The sequence below is a fragment of the Balaenoptera musculus genome, chromosome 4, assembly GCF_009873245.2.
Source record: "Balaenoptera musculus isolate JJ_BM4_2016_0621 chromosome 4, mBalMus1.pri.v3, whole genome shotgun sequence".
Classification (NCBI taxonomy): Eukaryota; Metazoa; Chordata; class Mammalia; order Artiodactyla; family Balaenopteridae; genus Balaenoptera; species Balaenoptera musculus.
The window spans coordinates 86,222,580-86,241,418 of NC_045788.1; the positions used below are offsets into that span (position 1 = coordinate 86,222,580).

The 18,839-nt window shown below is 38.8% G+C and overlaps 1 protein-coding gene across 1 annotated transcript in view; it reads right to left on the reverse strand.

Annotated features, from left to right (window-relative positions):
• TMPRSS7 (transmembrane serine protease 7) overlaps positions 1-18,839 on the reverse strand; it is a 37,339-nt gene that overhangs the window by 13,112 nt on the left and 5,388 nt on the right. Inside the window, 7 exon segments of the mRNA XM_036849685.1 lie at positions 1,861-1,967; positions 2,454-2,460; positions 13,063-13,108; positions 13,111-13,173; positions 15,108-15,238; positions 17,200-17,428; positions 18,167-18,205. Of these exon segments, the coding sequence (XP_036705580.1) occupies positions 1,861-1,967; positions 2,454-2,460; positions 13,063-13,108; positions 13,111-13,173; positions 15,108-15,238; positions 17,200-17,428; positions 18,167-18,205 (622 nt within the window).

The window sequence follows — 18,839 nt, forward strand, 5'->3', positions numbered from 1 at the left end:
GGTGGTTTATGAAATGAAAATAAAATAAAGCGAGAGAGTGGAGAAACCCAGCAAGTGTTAGTGTACGTGGGCAGACACGTGACAGGTAAGAAAACTGAGACATAAAGAGGTGAAGTAATTTGTTAAAGTTCAAATAGCAAGTAAGCAGAGGCAGCATTAGGACACAGTTCACCGGATACTAAACCCTAGCACTTTCTAACGCACCAACAGCCTTCCCCTCCGGAACTTTGCTGGACAAAAGCTTTGTAGGAAGGCTGCTCATTTCTTCAGGTTTGTATACTGCATTCTAGTTGCCCTGAGCACTCATACCCCACCCTATGTTCTCTGAATTCAGGATCACTAGGCTTCCTGGTGTCAGCATTACTTTTTCTTCCTTCTCCATGACAGACCCAAAGCCTTTAGGCTAACCTTAGCAGCAAGGTGCCAGGAATTAGTTCAATTAGAGCCTTTCTAATGAAAAGGACTGATAATGGGAAGGGCTGGCATTTTAAATCCCATGGGTACAACTAGTATCAAAAGAATCTGATAGTATTTCAGCCAACCCAGAAGACAAAGTGAAGAGCTGGCCCTTCAGGGAATGTATTTAGGGCAGAGAGCTTTCCTGGTATTTGCAGGAAGAAACTATTCATATTTTGGCAGCAATACATCATGGGTGGCAGGGGTTGTTACTTAGGGGGAAAAAGCATCTCATTTTCAAAGCACTGCTTTATTTTAATCATACAAACTTACAATAGATTTGTAAAGATTTGTTTTCTGGACCTCTAATTAAATACCAAAATGCAGTATCTTTAAAGCCTTGGGGCACATTCCATAGTACTTACGCATCCAATGTCATTTCCTTAGCAATCCTATTAATCCTATTAATCATAGCTAAGATGTTCTGGTGTGTGGTAAGCATCATTTCATTGAATGCTTGCCGAAAAACCCCACCTCATTACCTCATTTTGCAGACTGACAATCGAAGTGATTAAATAATTTGTCCTAGTTAACGTAGCTACTAAATAACAAGGCTGCAATTTGAACCTAGGTCTTCTGCCTCTTACTTAATAGACCCTTGATTCAAAAATACTGCCAAAAGGAGTACAGGCCACATGTTAATAATGGATCCAAGAAAGCCATTAAAGCAGGGAGATTCTATTCCAAAAGGATCAATGACTATTTAGCAAGTCACCTAAGAGTCTAAATGAAATCAAAGAAGGTTGTTCAGGAAAATCATTTAGAAAGGGAAGGTTTCATTCATGGAATAGCAGTGAGCAAAGAATTAGCAGACAAGTCCCTCAGGCTAACTTCACAAGTTTCCTTAAAGTAAACTGAGAAGCTATTTGGCAAAGACAGGGCATCCTGTATTTTTTTTTTTTTTAATACAAGACCTATTATAACTTTAGAAGCAAGTAAACAATAACAACAACTAAAGGATGAATGAAGGGAGAGAGTAAGGACTTTCTAGATCAGTTTGGGAAGCCCAGGCGCCTAAATTTCTCTCAGCTTCTTTCTCCTACTGCACAGAACTGGCTGATGGTTTCTAGCTTTTGTAATCATCAGGACTTCTATTTACTATTTTCCTCCATGGCTGCAATGGTTTTTCTGCCAATTATTTTTGTAAAGTATGAAGCGTGTACATCCATAGCCCAGCAGCACAGAGCAGTGATGGAAACAGGGACTTGGGAGCCATAAAGACTTGAATCCTGGGTTAATCTCTTATAAGCTGAGTGACCTTCAGCAAGTTATTTAACTCCTGTAGTCCTCAGTTCCCCTGTCTGTAAATAGTAAAGTGCCAACTCTCTGGGGGAAAAGAATCCAAGGCTTTGAACTCCTGGGCGAGGCTTTTCATTAGATTCTTCACATATGGAAACCACTTACATGTGCTCATTAATTTCCCACCATCCATGGTCACAGCCTTTCATACTCTTCTTGGTTATTGAATAGTTATGGAATTTCAGTGCTATGCCGAGAGTTGATAGGGGAGTCTATGAAAAACAAACGTAAGTCAGAAAAATGACAATTGAAGAATATGTTTCAGACTAAGATTTTGTTACTCAGAACTCATTTCTTGGGCTTGCTATTTTAAGGGCATTTTATTCTTTGTGCCCTGTGGCCCTTGGTCGGGTAGACCAGTTCCCCTGAACAAACTGACCTGAAGAGGAGAGCACGACAGAGAGGGAAGTGAGCTGCCCCCCGAGCCCACCCTGTGCTCAAGGAGCAGCTGTGACACCCCAGTGTGATGAGCTGAGATAGATACATTAGATCACCCCTAGGTTTCAGTTTCCTCCTAGTAAGTGAGCTTAACTTTGAAAACACCCACTTGTTAGCAAGTTTACACACTTTCCTCCTTAGATGACAATAATGACAGTTTATTTAAGGCACTATTCTGATTCTTTAGATAAAGGAGGAATGAATCAGCATCCTCTTCATATTAAACCTTGGTATTTCAGAGGTTTCTGAGTCATCCCTACGTCTTCTCTGAAGAGATCAAACAAGGGAAGCAGTTACTTATGTGGTACGTGCACAAGTGAGCGTGTACACACACTCACACGTACACACACGCAATGCAACTGGCCTTGTTGTGGCATTGTATGACATGCACATACATCACATCTGATATGCCATAATTTTTGTTTTAATTTTCACTTTAGCCCAGGAATTATTTAAGAGAGAGTTCTTACATTTCCAGGGAGCAGAATTTTGGCTTCCCTATTTTCAAGGTTTTAAATTCTATCTGAGTTAGATAAGAGATTATTTATTGCAGTATAGCTTTTAATTTTTTAATTTACTAACAATTTTGTTGGGATCAAATTTATGAAGGCCCCAAGGTCATTTTTTTAAAAGGGTAATCTCTGTTTATATATATTACCAAACTCATTATTTGTATGATTTAATACTCTTCCTAGCCTTATTTATTGTCCCCCACTGTCTCTGTCATGAGCCAAGAGAAAGGAAAATCTCTTATTGAAGCACTCTCCATTTCTCTTTGTACTTTGTATAGGTTTTATGAGTATTAACGCTATATCCTTTGGTGCATAAATAATTGTAATTAGATCGTTATGTGGATCGCCCTCTTTATCACTGCAGATTGCCTTCCTTTTCCCACTGAATGCCATAATTTCCGCATTGTCTGGCATTAAGGTTGTGATCCCTGCTTTCTGATTGTTTACATATGCCTAGTATGATATTGCCCATCCTTTTATTTTCAACTTTACTAAATCACTTTTTAAATTCATTTTGTCTTTTAAAAACAACATACAGTTAAGTTTTAGGTAATACTTTGCAATTCAATCCTACTGTCTTATTCCTTTAATAGATGAATTTTGTCCATTGACTTTTATTGCTCTGACAGACATTTGGTTTTTCAGTTATGTCATCATATTTTATGCTATAGTTTCTTTGCTGTATGGTGTGCTTCTTTCTAACTTGTGTCTCAATATAGTTCCCCTCCCGCCTTAGTCTACCTTTGAGAGGAAATGGATTGGGCACTTTATGACTCTGATTTAAACATAACAACATGGTTAGGCAGGTAGTATGATTCCCATCTTATAGAAGAAGAAACCTAGACTAACCAAAGACAAGCAACTTTCCCAATGCAGACCAGAAACTCAAACCAGTCCTGCATTTCTCTGAAGGCCTCCCTTTTCTCAGCACTGCCTGGAAACCCATGTCGGGAACCCCAGAGGAACAGGATTGTCTTTCATTCACCATAAGACTCACAAGGCTCATGAGAACACATATCACATTTTTTTCACTCTTGTCATCTGGTTATTTCTTCACATTAAAAAAATATATATATGTGAACTGAAAGATAGTAAATATATTTAAGGAATCAATTAAATTTTATAGCATGAGAACATATTCCAATGCAATCCTCCACCAAGAAGCTTGCTTAGGCATTTTCACTGAGTTCCAGAGCGCTGAAACAAAATGGATTTATAGGCACCCCAAGCACAAACCCTCTCCACAGTGAAAGGAAATATGTCCCCTTGCACACTGATTCTGCTGACACAGAATCATACACAATTCTACTTTCGTGTTCAGATTGGCCAAGAGACTCTACTGATATTACCGTGCTTGATAAATGGATGGATGAGGTGCAGTTTCACAAAGTATTGCAAGCTATTTCAACAAATGAACGAGAAACGTGAAACTACAAAGTACGCTATCTCCCTCTATGTTCTGTACTCTCTGTTCCCACTGCCCAACGCTTACCTTTGTTTTGGGAACTTTAACCAAGTAAGGAGAGGAATTCTTCTGATCTGGACCTGCTATATTTAAATATTTCTCTAGTCAATGATGGTAACAGAATGCAGGACATGCCTTACTTTCAGTCACCCCTAACTTGCCAGTGGTTGTGTACATGTGTACACACAACACAAGAACCCACCTCAGATGAGCACTGGAAAATTCTTTGGCAAATATGCTTGCCGCAGAAGCATGGAAGAGAGGCTCCCTTCTGGGGAATCCCATCTATTTCCTGTGTGATATGAGAAGGTGAACTTGCATGGCCCACAGTGATCCCTGCTTATGTCTGGTGGACCTAACTGGATGGTGCTGGGCTGATGACATCTGTGATAAAACAACTCAAGGGACTGCTTTACTTTTTCTTCTAAGGCTCTAAAACAAAACTGATTATTTGGAAAACAAAAAGAAGGAAGAGAGAGGGAGATGAATGTTCAGATAAGTGAATGTTATGACAGATAGGGAAGCTGAACATCTTTAGGAGCCCAGAAAAGGAGAGGCTGCTGAATTTATTTATGGAGGGGGCATGATTCCTTTTAATCCTACCTGGGTCACTTACTATTGGAGTGGCCTCTGGCAAATGCTTTGTCCCCATTTCTGTTTCCTTATCTATAAAACGACAAGAATATCTCTCCTACATCAGAGGTATGCTTGGAAGAGCAAATAAAATTATGTGTGCTGAAAACACTGAAGTACTAAACAAATGTAGACAACATATTATAACCTCAAAGTCCTTTTTTGGTTTTATTGAGTTAATATCTCCTTCCTGCCCTGAAGTCTGTTAGCTTTGTGAGAGAAGGACTTTGGTAACCTTGCTACTAGGCATCCCCGTACGGTGACTGACATGCAGCAGACATTCAACAAACATTTGTTGAACAGACAGGAGAGCTTGGGAGAAGAATCAGATGAGCTTTAAGTGGGAGCAAGAGTTAATCCTTCTCAGATAAATAAGACCTTAAAAACTCAGCTGGAAGTGAGTTTGAGAAGGCAATTGATTGCTCTTCCGTAGATTTGGAAATCAAACCAGTCATTAAGAAGGATTGAGGATGATAGAATTAACTCTTGTGTAGAAAAGGTTTTATCATGACTTGAGTCAATATTTTTGTTACTTAAGTCATCCAGTTCTTTGTCATTTTTATTAAATGCAAAGATATTTTACAGGTCACAAATTATTTTTTACATGATTTCCATTTAGAAACATGATCTCAAAAGACAAAGGAGAGGCCACAATGAGACAGTAGGAGGGGTGCAATCACAGTAAAATCAAATCCCATAACTGCTGGGTGGGTGACTGACAAATTGGAGAACAATTATACCACAGAAGTCCACCCACTGGAGTGCAGGTTCTGAGCCCCACATCAGGCTTCCCAACCTGGGGGTCCGGCAACAGGAGGAGGAATTCCTAGAGAATCAGACTTTGAAGGCTAGCAGGATTTCATTGTAGGACTTTGACAGGAGACTGGGAGAAACAGAGACTCTACTCTTGGAGGGCACACAGAAAGTAGTGTGGGCACTGGGAGCTAGTGGAAGGAGCAGTGACCCCATAGGAGACAGAACCTGACCTACCTGCTAGTGCTGGAGGGTCTCCTGCAGAGGTGAGGGTGGCTGTGCACACCGCGGGGATAAGGACACTGGCGCAGAAAGAAGTTCTGGGAAGGACTCCTTGGGGTGAGACCTCCCAGAGTCCACCATTAGCCCCACCAAAGAGCCTAGGTAGGCTCCAGTGTTGGGTTGCCTCAGGCCAAACAACCAACAGGGAGGGTACCCAGCCCCACCCATCAGCAGACAAGTGGATTAAAGTTTTTACTGAGTTCTGCCCAAACAGAGCAACAGCCAGCTCTACCCAACACTAGTCCCTCTGATCAAGAAGCTTGCACAAGCCTCTTAGATAGCCTCATCCACCAGACGGGACAGCAGAAGCAAGAAGACCACAATCCTGCAGCCTGTGAACAAAAACCACATTCACAGAAAGATAGACAAGATGAAAAGGCAGAGGGCTATGTACCAGATGAAGGAACAAGATAAAACCCCAGAAAAACAACCAAAAGAAGTGGAGATAGGCAACCTTCCAGAACAAGAAATCAGAATAATGATAGTGAAGATGATCCAGGACCTTGGAAAAAGAATGGAGGCAAAGATCGAGAAGATGCAAGAAATGTTTAACAAAGATCTAGAAGAATTAAAGAACAAACAGAGATGAACAATTCAATAACTGAAATGAAAACTACACTAGAAGGAATCAATAGCAGAAGATTGATTGAGGCAGAAGAACGGATAAGTGACCGGGAAGACAGAATGGTGGAATTCACTGCTGCAGAACAGAATGAAGAAAAATAATGAAAGAAATGAAGAAAGCCTAGAGACCTCTGGGACAATATTGAACACAACAAACATTCACATTATAGGGTCCCAGAAGGAGAAGAGAGAGAAAAGGACCGGAGAAAATATTTGAAGAGATTATAGAACGAAAACCTCCCTAACATGGGAAAGGAAATAGCCACCCAAGTCCAGGAAGCACAGAGAGTCCCATACAGGATAAACCCAAGGAGAAACATGCCAAGACACATAGTAATCAAACTGGCAAAAATTAAAGACAAAGAAAAATTATTGAAAGCAGCAAGAGAAAAACGACAAATAACATACAAGGGAACTCCCGTAAGGTTAACAGCAGAAACTCTACAAGCCACAAGGGAGTTACATGATATACTTAAAGTGATGAAAGGGAAGAAGCTACAACCAAGATTACTATACCCGGCAAGGATCTCATTCAGATTCGATGGAGAAATCAAAAGCTTTACCAACAAGCAAAAGCTACCGACAAGCATTCAGCACCACCAAACCAGCTCTACAACAAATGCTAAAGGAACTTCTCTAAGTGGGAAACACAAGAGAAGAAAAGGACCTACAAAACCAAACCCAAAACAATTAAGAAAATGGTCACAGGAACATACATAATGATAATTACCTTAAACGTGAATGGATTAAATGCTCCAACCAAAAGACACAGGCTCACTGAGTGGATACAAAAACAAGACCCATATATATGATGTCTACAAGAGACCCACTCAGACCTAGGGACACATACAGACTGAAAGTGAGGGGATGGAAAAGATATCCATGTAAATGTAAATCAAAAGAAAGCTGGAGTAGCAATTCTCATATCAGATAAAATAGACTTTAAAATAAAGACTATTACAAGAGACAAAGAAGGACACTACATAATGATCAAGGGATCAATCCAAGAAGAAGATATAACAATTGTAAATATATATGCACCCAACATAGGAGCACCTCAATACATAAGGCAACTGTTAACAGCTACAAAAGAGGAAATCGACAGTAACACAATAATAGTGGGGGACTTTTAACACCTCACTTACACCAATGGACAGATCATCCAAACAGAAAATTAATAAGGAAACAGAAGCTTTAAATTACACAATAGACCAGATAGATTTAATTGATATTTATAGGACATTCCATCCAAAAATCGCAGATTACACATTCTTCTCAAGTGCGCAGGGAGCATTCTCCAGGATAGATCACATCGTGGGTCACAAATCAAGCCTCAGTAAATTTAAGAAAATTGAAATCATATCAAGCATCTTTTCTGATCACAACACTATGAGATTAGAAATCACTTACAGAGAAAAAAACGTAAACAGCACAAACACATGGAAGTTAAACAATCTTACAAATAACAAAGAGATCACTGAAAAAAATCAAAGGGGCAATCAAAAAAATACCTAGAGACAAAATGACAATGAAAACACAACGATCCAAAACCTATAGGATGCAGCAAAAGCAGTTCTAAGAGGGAAGTTTATAGCTATACAAGCCTACCTCAAGAAACAAGAAAAATCTGAAATAAACAATCTAACGTTACACCTAAAGGAACTAGAGAAAGAAGAACGAACAAAACCCAAAGTTAGCAGAAGGAAAGAAATCATAAAGATCAGAGCAGAAATAAATGAAATAGAAACAAAGAAAACAGTAGCAAAGATCAACAAAACTAAAAGCTGGTTCTTTGAGAAGATAAATGAAATTTGTAAACCATTAGCCAGACTCATCAAGAAAAAGAGGGAGAGGACTCAAATCAATAAAATTAGAAATGAAAAAGGAGAAGTTACAACAGACAATGCAGAAATACAAAGCATTCTAAGAGACTACTGCAAGCAACTCTATGCCAATAAAATGACAATCTGAAGAAGAAATGGACAAATTCTTAGAGAGGTATAACCTTCCAAGACTGAACCAGGAAGAAATAGAAAATATGAACAGACCAATCACAAGTAATGAAATTGAAACTGTGATTAAAAATCTTCCAACAAACAAAAGTCCAGGACCAGATGGCTTCACAGGTGAATTCTATCAGATATTTAGAGAAGAGCTAACACCCAACCTTCTCAAACTCTTCCAAAAAATTGCAGAGGAAGGAACACTCCCAAACTCATTCTATGAGGCCACCATCACCCTGATACCAAAACCAGACAAAGATACTACAAAAAAGAAAATTACAGACCATATCACTGATGAATATAGATGCAAAAATCCTCAACAAAATACTAGCAAACAGAATCCAACAGCACATTAAAGGATCATACACCATGATCAAGTTGGGATTTATCCCAGGGATGCAAGGATTCTTCATATAACACAAATCAATCAATGTGATACACCATATAACACATTGAAGAATAAAACGATATGATCATCTCAATAGATGCAGAAAAAGCTTTTGACAAAATTCAACACCCATTTATGATAAAAACTCTCCAGAAAGTGGGCATAGAGGGAACCTACCTCAACATAATAAAGTCCATATATGACAAACCCACAGCAAACATCATTCTCAATGGTGAAAAACTGAAAGCATTTCCTCTAAGATCAGGAACAAAACAAGGATGTCCAGTCTCACCATTATTATTCAACATAGTTTGGGAAGTCCTAGCCATGGCAATCAGAGAAGAAAAAGAAATAAAAGGAATACAAATTGGAAAAGAAGAAGTAAAGCTGTCACTGTTTGCAGATGACATGATACTATACATAGAGAATCCTAAAAATGCCACCAGAAAACTACTAGAGCTAATCAATGAATTTGGTAAAGTTGCAGGATACAAAATTAATGCACAGAAATCTCTGGCATTCCTATACACTAATGATGAAAAATCTGAAAGAGAAATTTGGGAAAGACTCCCATTTACCATTGCAACAAAAAGAATAAAATACCTAGAAATAAACCTACCTAGGGAGACAAAAGACCTCTATGCAGAAAACTGTAAGACACTGATGAAAGAAATTAGAGATGATACCAACAGATGGAGAGATATACCATGCTCTTGGATTGGAAGAATCAATATTGTGAAAATGACTATACTACCCAAAGCAATCTACAGATTGAATGCAATCCCTATCAAATTACCAATGACATTTTTTACGGAACTAGAACAAATCATCTTAAAATTTGTATGGAGACACAAAAGACCCCAAATAGCCAAAGCTGTCTTGAGGGAAATAAACGGAGCCAGAGGAATCAGACTCCCTGACTTCAGACTATACTACAAAGCTACAGTAATCAAGACAATATGGTACTAGCACAAAAACAGAAACATAGATCAATGGAACAAGATAGAAAGCCCAGAGATAAACCCACCCACCTATGGTCAACTAATCTATGACAAAGGAGGCAAGGATATACAATGGAGAAAGACAGTCTCTTCAATAAATGGTGTTGGGAAAACTGGACAGCTACATGTAAAATAATGAAATTAGAACACTCCCTAACACCATACACAAAAATAAACTCAAAATGGATTAAAGACCTAAATGTAAGACCAGACACTATAAGACTCTTAGAGGAAAACATAGGAAGAACACTCTTTGACATAAATCTTTTTGATTTATGATTTTTGATCATAAATCTTTTTTGATCCACCTCCTAGAGTAATGGAAATAAAAACAAAAATAAACAAATGGGACCTAATGAAACTTAAAAGCTTTTTCACAGCAAAGGAAACCATAAACAAGACAAAAAGACAACCCTCACAATGGGAGAAAATATTTGCAAACGAATCAACGGACAAAGGATTAATCTCTAAAATATATAAACAGCTCATGCAGCTCAATATTAAAGAAACAAACAACCCAATCCAAAAATGGGCAGAAGATCTAAATAGACATTTCTCCAAAGAAGACATACAGATGGCCAAGAAGCTCATGAAAAGCTGCTCAACATCACTAGTTATTAGAGAAATGCAAATCAAAACTACAATGAGGTATCACCTCACACCAGTTAGAATGGGCATTATCAGAAAATCTACAAACAACAAATGCTGGAGAGGGTGTGGAGAAAAGAGAGCCCTCTTGCACTGTTGGTGGGAATGTAAATTGATACAACCACTATGGAGAACAGTATGGAGGTTCCTTAAAAAACTAAAAATAGAATTACCATATGACCCAGCTTCCCACTACTGGGCACATACCCAGAGAAAACCATATTTCAAAAAGACACATGCACCCCAATGTTCATTGAAGCACTATTTACAATAGCCAGGTCATGGAAGCAACCTAGATGCCCATCGACAGACGAATGGATAAAGAAGTTGTGGTACATATATACAATGGAATATTAGCCATAAAAAGGAACAAAATTGGGTCATTTGTAGAGACGTGGATGAATCTAGAGACAATCATACAGAGTGAAGTAAGTCAGAAAGAGAAAAACAAATATTGTATATTAACGCATATATGGGGAACCTAGAAAAATGGTACAGATGAACCAGTTTGCAGGGCAGAAATTGAGACTCAGATGTAGAGAACAAACGTATGGACACCAAGGGGGGAAAGCGGTGGGGGGAGGGATGGTGGTGTGATGATTTGGGAGATTGGGATTGACATGTATACACTAATATGTTTTAAATGGATAACTAATAAGAACCTGGTCTATAAAAAAATAAATAAAATAAAATTCAAAATTTCAAAAAAAAAAAAAAGAAATGTACTCTCACGCAGCTATGGGTGGCTCCTCAAAGCCTTCCAACAAAGCAACAGCTTTATTTAACCTCCTCACTGAGAGGACCTTGACCTCTGGGAAATGGTGTCATCACACAAGTCTGTCCCCAGTGTTTCCTGTCTCCCCTTTCCCATCCCCCACCCCATGCTCTTTTCCTTATAAAGATTTCCTATTGTTCTGCATTTCTAACCCTTGACCCAGTGAAACAGAAGTGATCTGATATTTTTGTTTGTACCCTGACTAAAGCTTAATCACAGCAACGTTTAGGGATTTTCCTTTTAAATCTTATGAGTTCCCATGGGATCAACATTTGTTTTATCTCAAAGGACTTTCAAACACCTGATGGAGCTTCTGGGAATGGGGTCTTTCTTGTTCTAGATATTGTAAAGAAGATAACTCTGCTTATTGGAGAGTTGAAGAGACAGAGGTTTGATGTCTTTCCCTCCTCTTTCCCCACCGCTTCTTTTCTTCTCTTTCCATCTACCCCTCTCCCCCGCCTTCAGACTTGCTAGTCACCTGAGGCTCTGAGCTTCTGCTGCCCTAAGGCACCAAGAATCTGGCAGTGAGCAAGAGTCCAGAACCTTTATGTCTTAATTATATTTTAAATATTTGGGATAATGATAAAAAAATAATTTAAGGATGCCTACTAGTAGGTAGAGATTTGGGTATAATAAAATTATTTCAATATTTAACTGTTAGGACTGTGCACGAACCCTACATGCAGCAAGCACTCTCCTGCCTCCTCGGGGCCTTTGCCTCAGCTCTTCCCTTTGCCCGCAACACTCTTACCTTCAGCATGCACCAGGTTAGTTCCGTGTCTCAAGGTTCTATGCAAATGTCCCCTCGTCAGTGAGGCTTTCCCTGACCATCCTACTTGAGACAACAAATCCCAGACTTCCTACCTTTCACACCACCACCCCCCCACTCAGCTCCGAGCCCCTCCCCAGCTGTATTCTCCATAGCAGCTGTATTCTCCCTAGCATTGTACCATCATGGACACACTGCATGTATTTTACTTGTTTATTTGTTTGTCACCTGTCTTCCCCTACTTTATAGAGAACTCATGACAGCAGAGCTTGGGTGTGTGTGTGTGTGTGTGTGCGTGTGTGTGAGAGAGAGATCTCATGCAATCCCAGTGTTCAGAATACTGCCTGACACAGAGCAGGCATTTAATAATAATATGTTGAATGAATACAAACTAGACACTGCTTGTCACTTGCATCTAACTGCTACCGGCCGCCACAAAAATGATTTCATATGTATATGCTGAAAGAGCAAAGGCGACCTCCCTCCACATTAATATAACAGCTGGAGAAAGAAAAATAGGTTACACACTGAGATTCTGAAAAAACAAAACCAAAACCAGGGACTCCCTGTCTATCGCAGAGGGAGACATATGTATTTCATATAAATTTACACTCCAATTTGCTTATACAGCTGAAATATATGTTGCCTAATTCAATTTATTATTCTTTATTATTCTCATTATAATGCTGATGAAGTAATTAAAAATTATAATGAGCTCTACCATAATAAAATAATTGTTTGATCCTGTAACAATGTCTTTGCTCTTTTTAATATAAAGTAAGAGAACTGGACAAATAAAGCCCCAGTCTGCAAAAGCAGTTAATTTGTGAGCAGAGGCTTGAAATTACAACAAACTTTCATGTTCTAGATAATATATTTTAATAAGGTTTAAATATTATAAAATTAACTGACATTCTTTCTGTAATTTAAAAATAATATAATTAAATTGAAAAATAAATAGCTACTAAAAATTAGGATAACAATATTTTTCTAAGATACTGTTAAAACTAGGCTACCTGAAATTCCAGGTACACTTGCATTTCGGAGGGTAGTAGCTTGGTAATATGGACTTGAAATTTTCCCTTCAAAGCCAGTGATTTCTTTGACCAACACTGTGTTTTCACATTCTGAAAAAAATATCCAGTAACACACAATGATTTGCAGTTGTGAGATTATGGGAAATAGACAGCATACATTTCTTTAACTACAAATGCACATTTTCTTGGTCAATAAGCTTATATAGTTTTGAAATTAAACTATTTAAAAAAAAAATAATACCCTACGGATGTACAGCTAATATACTGTTCAAAGTCTATACTTGTTTTCAAATCATTTATTTTGGTTACAGATCTATAGGATGCTATTCCTTTCTTTAAAAAACATGGTTTAAATATATTTTTTCTTCTAGTTTTATTGAGATATAATTAACATATTAACACTGTATGTATATTTTGACATACAGCACTGTAAATATATATTTTTAAAGCTTCTGAGTTAATTTTGTTCAAATTAGTGTGTATTTCTTGTTCAAGAGATATCCAGTTTTCATAATGTGTTATACTATTTAAATAAGACAATCTACATGTCTATTCTTACTGTTATGGTCATCCTTCTGCTAGAATATAAGCGGCCCAAGAGCACTGATATTCTTTCTATTTTGTTTACTATTTCCCTAACACCTACAGTCATTTCTGGCATACAACAGATGTTCAGTAAATATTTGTTGAGTGAATAGACAAATTCACTATAATATTCTGTTATAATTCTATTTTTAACCTTTGGAGTTACAGTAATTTTCAACCTAACACTATCTCAAATATCTAGTTCAATAAATCAATTTTACATTTTGTTTTGTAATAATTTGACAGAGAAAAACCTATCAAAATGAGCCACTGCCTTAAAATAGTGATGAACCTGTAGCTCTCACCGTCTACTTAAGCCCAATTCTCTTCCCTCCTCACCCCCATCTCCCATTCTGACCCCTTTAGCTTTGTTGATGCTCATAAAGAAGTTACCAAGACATGACCTGTAAGATCTGACCAGTTTCCAAGGCAACAAATATTACAAAAACATTAGAGTTTCAATGAAGGCTCTTTTCATTTTGTTTTGTTTGACTTCGTCAACCCAAGTCAAAAAGAGAAGAATAAAGAGGAGGTCACTTTTTGCTCACTAGAAAAACCCATTAAATCCTCTGGGTTTTGCAACATGAGTACTTTCTAGGATGGCACTTATGTGCATTACTATAAATGAGAATTCATGAAAGAATGTGCTAGTTACTGAGCTATTGTCCCTCAGCTCCAAACCCACCCCTCTCTACTCTGTTCTGCAAGGTTGGGCTGGACTATACAAACCACTTCTGTCCTTCACTACCTGATAGGCTCTGCCAGTAGGGGGTGCTAAAGGGAGACTAGAAGGCTGGAGAGGGAAGAACAGGACTTCAGTCTGTTTCTTATTCCTGGGAGTGTCACCCCAGCAATGCTGCTTCACTCTCACAGCTACTCTTCCTTCCTGTAACAGAGTTGAATCTGTTAGCAGTTTTTCCAACTTCCGCTTTATTGTGTCTCCCTAAAAGATGCCAGCTCAGCTGTCTGGCACCCTCTCCTCAAAGGTCTGGGTCCCAGGTTCATGAACACCTGCCTCCGAATTTATAGACACCAACACCAGCTGGGCAGAGGTCTGAGTTCCATTACACAGACCACCCCCCCTCCTCCAAGCCCTAAATTGTAATCATTCCAATTCCTTTCCTTTGTTCCTCTAGATCTACAGTGCTAGTTGCTTCCTACATGTTTTACATCCATGATAGCTTACAGTTTTTTTGTGTTTTGTTTTTGGTTTTTTTGCCTTTTGAGTTACCCAGTTAACACCTCTGTACTGAGTTAACAGTTCTTTACATTAAATTCTCTGTTAGAGTAACTAATACCATCTCCCTCTTTGAACCAGACCCTGACTCAGGGTCCTGACTAATGCAACTAGTATTACAACACAGCCTTGGGAGAGATAAGACTGGAGTATCTATCATAACAAGTATTTCTCATGACTTTTTTCAATTGGGGAAGCTTACCTTGTTCTGGAACGACCTCGAAATATGCCCGGATTCCTGAGAGTCTTGGTATCTGAGGAGACTTAAATGTCACCAACATGAGATTATTTGTCGAAACAAATGACATTAATGTTCTTGTGGGTTCACAAATTCTGAAACCAGATAACAAAACAAAAGCACATAAATAATAGGTTATTGAGGATCGGACCTCCATCCACCACTAATTCCACACATTCCTTGGGCCATCCACAAAGTTCCTGTGAATCAGACTCTGCCAGCCAGGTCTTCATCAATTAGTGGCCAGAGGGCACTACAGGGGGAGCGGAGCTGATATAGGTGCAGAAATTTTTGTCCAGTGACTAATGAACAATTCTCTTGGATGGCTGTCACTGGACACTCCTTGAGAGCAAACAAGGTATACAGGCAGGGTATTTAATAGCTAAAGTCATGGGCTCTTCACCAGGGAAAACTGGGTTAAAAACTCAGCTCTAGGGCTTCCCTAGTGGCGCAGTGGTTGAGAATCTGCCTGCCAATGCAGGGGACACGGGTTCGAGCCCTGGTCTGGGAAGATCCCACATGCCGCGGAGCAACTGGACCCGTGAGCCACAGCTACTGAGCCTGCACGTCTGGAGCCTGTGCTCTGCAACAAGAGAGGCCCGCGCACCGCGATGAAGAGTGGCTCCCGCTTGCCACAACTAGAGGAAGCCCTCGCACAGAAACAAAGACCCAACACAGCCATAAATAAATAAATAAATAAATTTTAAAAAACAAAACAAAACAAAACAAACAGCTCTATCACTTAACTGGGCAATGAAGTAACTAGTTCTTCATAAATGCCAGTTTCCCAACTCTGAAATGGTAGTAATAATAATAGTATACTCCTCATAGCATTGTGGTGAGGATTAAATGAGATAATAACTAAATATGTCTGGGAATAGTGAAAAGAAACCAATAACAGTGATTGAGGGGTGAGCGTCAGTGACAAACTTACTTTTCACTACAAATCTTTAGACACTGTTTGAATTTTTAACATGTTCATTCACCATCAAAATATAAATAAATAATACTTACATAAAATACTATTATATACATACATAAACACTATTTAAAATGATAATTCATATGCCTTTTAGCACAATGAGTAAAAATAGCAAATTCTTAATAAAGCCTAACTGACATTACTAGGTTACCAAAATATTAAGCACTCATAAAAAGATGTCTACTAGTGAGTAAGAAATACTAGGATATGTATATGTATATGTGTGTGTAATTATGTACACGTATGAATAAAAGAATGTATGCAAAAATATAACAGACATTTACTCTGGGTAATGGGAATGTAAGATAATTGACATTGTTTTCTCTGATTGACCTCACTTTCATAATAAACATTGTGTTATCTTTATAAGGAAAAAAATTTGTTTTACTAATGCTATGCAATCATAATAGAATATTTATTCTCACGGTCTATTGAAACAGTAGCCTTCAGGGTGATTGCAATGAAAGTAAAATTAAACCAAAAAAAAAAAAAATCTGAAATATATATCAGAACTATTGACTGAAGCTCCCAATGATTTTGACTGTTGTATGCTACAAGTGAAAAGCAAACACTGTGTCTGATAGGCTCTGGCTAATACAGGGGGCACTAAATAGGTCAATCTTTGACCTCATGAGTATACACAAAAATGGTTTAAAAAAATCAAAGGGCGGGGCTTCCCTGGTGGCGCAGTGGTTGAGAATCTGCCTGCCAATGCAGGGGACACGGGTTCGAGCCCTGCTCTGGGAAGATCCCACATGCCGCGGAGCAACTAGGCCCGTGAGCCACAACTACTGAGCCTGCGCGTCTGGAGCCCGTGCTCCGCAACAAGAGAGGCCGCGATAGTGAGAGGCCCGCGCACCGCGATGAAGAGTGGCCCCCGCTTGCCGCAAATAGAGAAAGCCCTCGCACAGAAACGAAGACCCAACACAGCCAAAAATAAATAAATAAATAAATAAAGGAGTAAAAAAAATAAAAAAATAAAAATAAAAAAAATCAAAGGGCAAGCCAGATACTGCAAAAGAGAGACATTGCAAAAATTCTTTTCACTTGCCAACCAGAGTGCCTGCATAATACCTATACAAGATGGTGCTCCGGATTGGCAAGAGGGAGTCGTAAATGGTCAGGGAGTCGGTGACACAGTTGTCGGCTTCAATCCGGACGGACTCTATCGAGAGACGGATCAGGTGGCCCACTATGGCCACCAGCTTGAAGTGGCACATCAGCCTCCCCGAGGTTGCCGAGATCTCCAGAGGGTAGCGGAGAGACAGGTGATCTGCGTAGAAGTACTGAGAGCAGCCTTTGTCTGTGGAGACAGCACTTTATTTTGCTTTGTTTTGTTTTTGGAATGATTTTTCTAGAAATCTTTATAGAAGAGTAAAGAGCAAAAGAGCTCACATGGAGAATATCTGCTGTCTTTGCCAGCCTGGAATCCACTCTCATCTCTTCTGATAACAGCACCTAGATTTTACTTTGAGAAACTACTCCTACCCTGTTCATGTGGCTGGGTTGGGGTTAAACTCACCCTAGGTCCAGAAGTGAGCACACGACCCAGACTGACCAATCAGAGCCAAAGCAGCTGTTTCAGGAGTGGGCACGTCAGCCAATTTGAGACAATGAAACTCAGCCCAAGGACTTCTCAAAATACAGGTGAGGTTTTTTCCACCATGGTAGCTAAACTGATAAATCATAAGCTTGGATCTGCTGGTGGCCATTTATGCCACCACATTGGAAGAACCCACTTGATGAAGTCTCAGCAGAAGAAAACAAAAATGCAGAGTCCTGACGATATTTTATCTTAGAACCTGGACCCAACCATGCCTGCAGCCAGCATATTCCACGTATGTCCCAGTTATATGAGGCAATCACGTTTCTTTTGTGCTTAAGCTAGTTTGAATATATTATATCTGTCACTTGCAATGGAAAGAACACTAACAAACACCATCATGTGAACAGGAAAACTACAGCCAAAAAGGATACTGATTTGGAGGCAGTGGGGGTGGGGAGGTTGGAGGGCGGGGGAGAAACCACAGACATAATTTACCAGATCCTATGGTTGAAGAGTAATCTGACCGAAGCCCAGCTGCATTGAAAAAGCACATAGAAAAAACACTATCAGTCCCAGCATTTCATTTTGTTAGAATTTTGCTTAGTAAAAATATCTTGCCCTTTAAAAGCAATCCAACATATCTGGGATTTGCTTTAAAATAATCCTGTGAGGGTAAAAGGGAGGTTGTTTAGGTATTTAGAGATCAAATAAGACAGCTATGAGTTGATAGTTGTTGAAGCTGAGTAAAGTGTGTAAGAGTTCATTAAACGAGTCTCTTTACTTTTGTGCTTGAAATCATCTGTTGTAACAACTTTTAAACATTTTTTGAAGATAAAAAAGCAACTAAACATGATAATAATTGGTTCTATATCTGAAGTAGTATATATGGTACAGAATTTTCCACTAGAGATTTTTTTTTTATTGATTCATTACTTATTACAAATACTTATCAACTACTTACTGTATGCCTAACACATATATATAATTTAAATCAAAATAGAAAACTGCATAAATTTGGGGTTAAACAATAATTAAACCACTTTACTGTCAAGACAAATGATGGAATTTGCATTCTGACTGTGTTTTGGGCAGGCCATTTTGGAGCATTGGGGCACACTATAGAACATAGGTGCAGTTCTGTCTGAACAAGGGAAGAAACAAGGAAGGT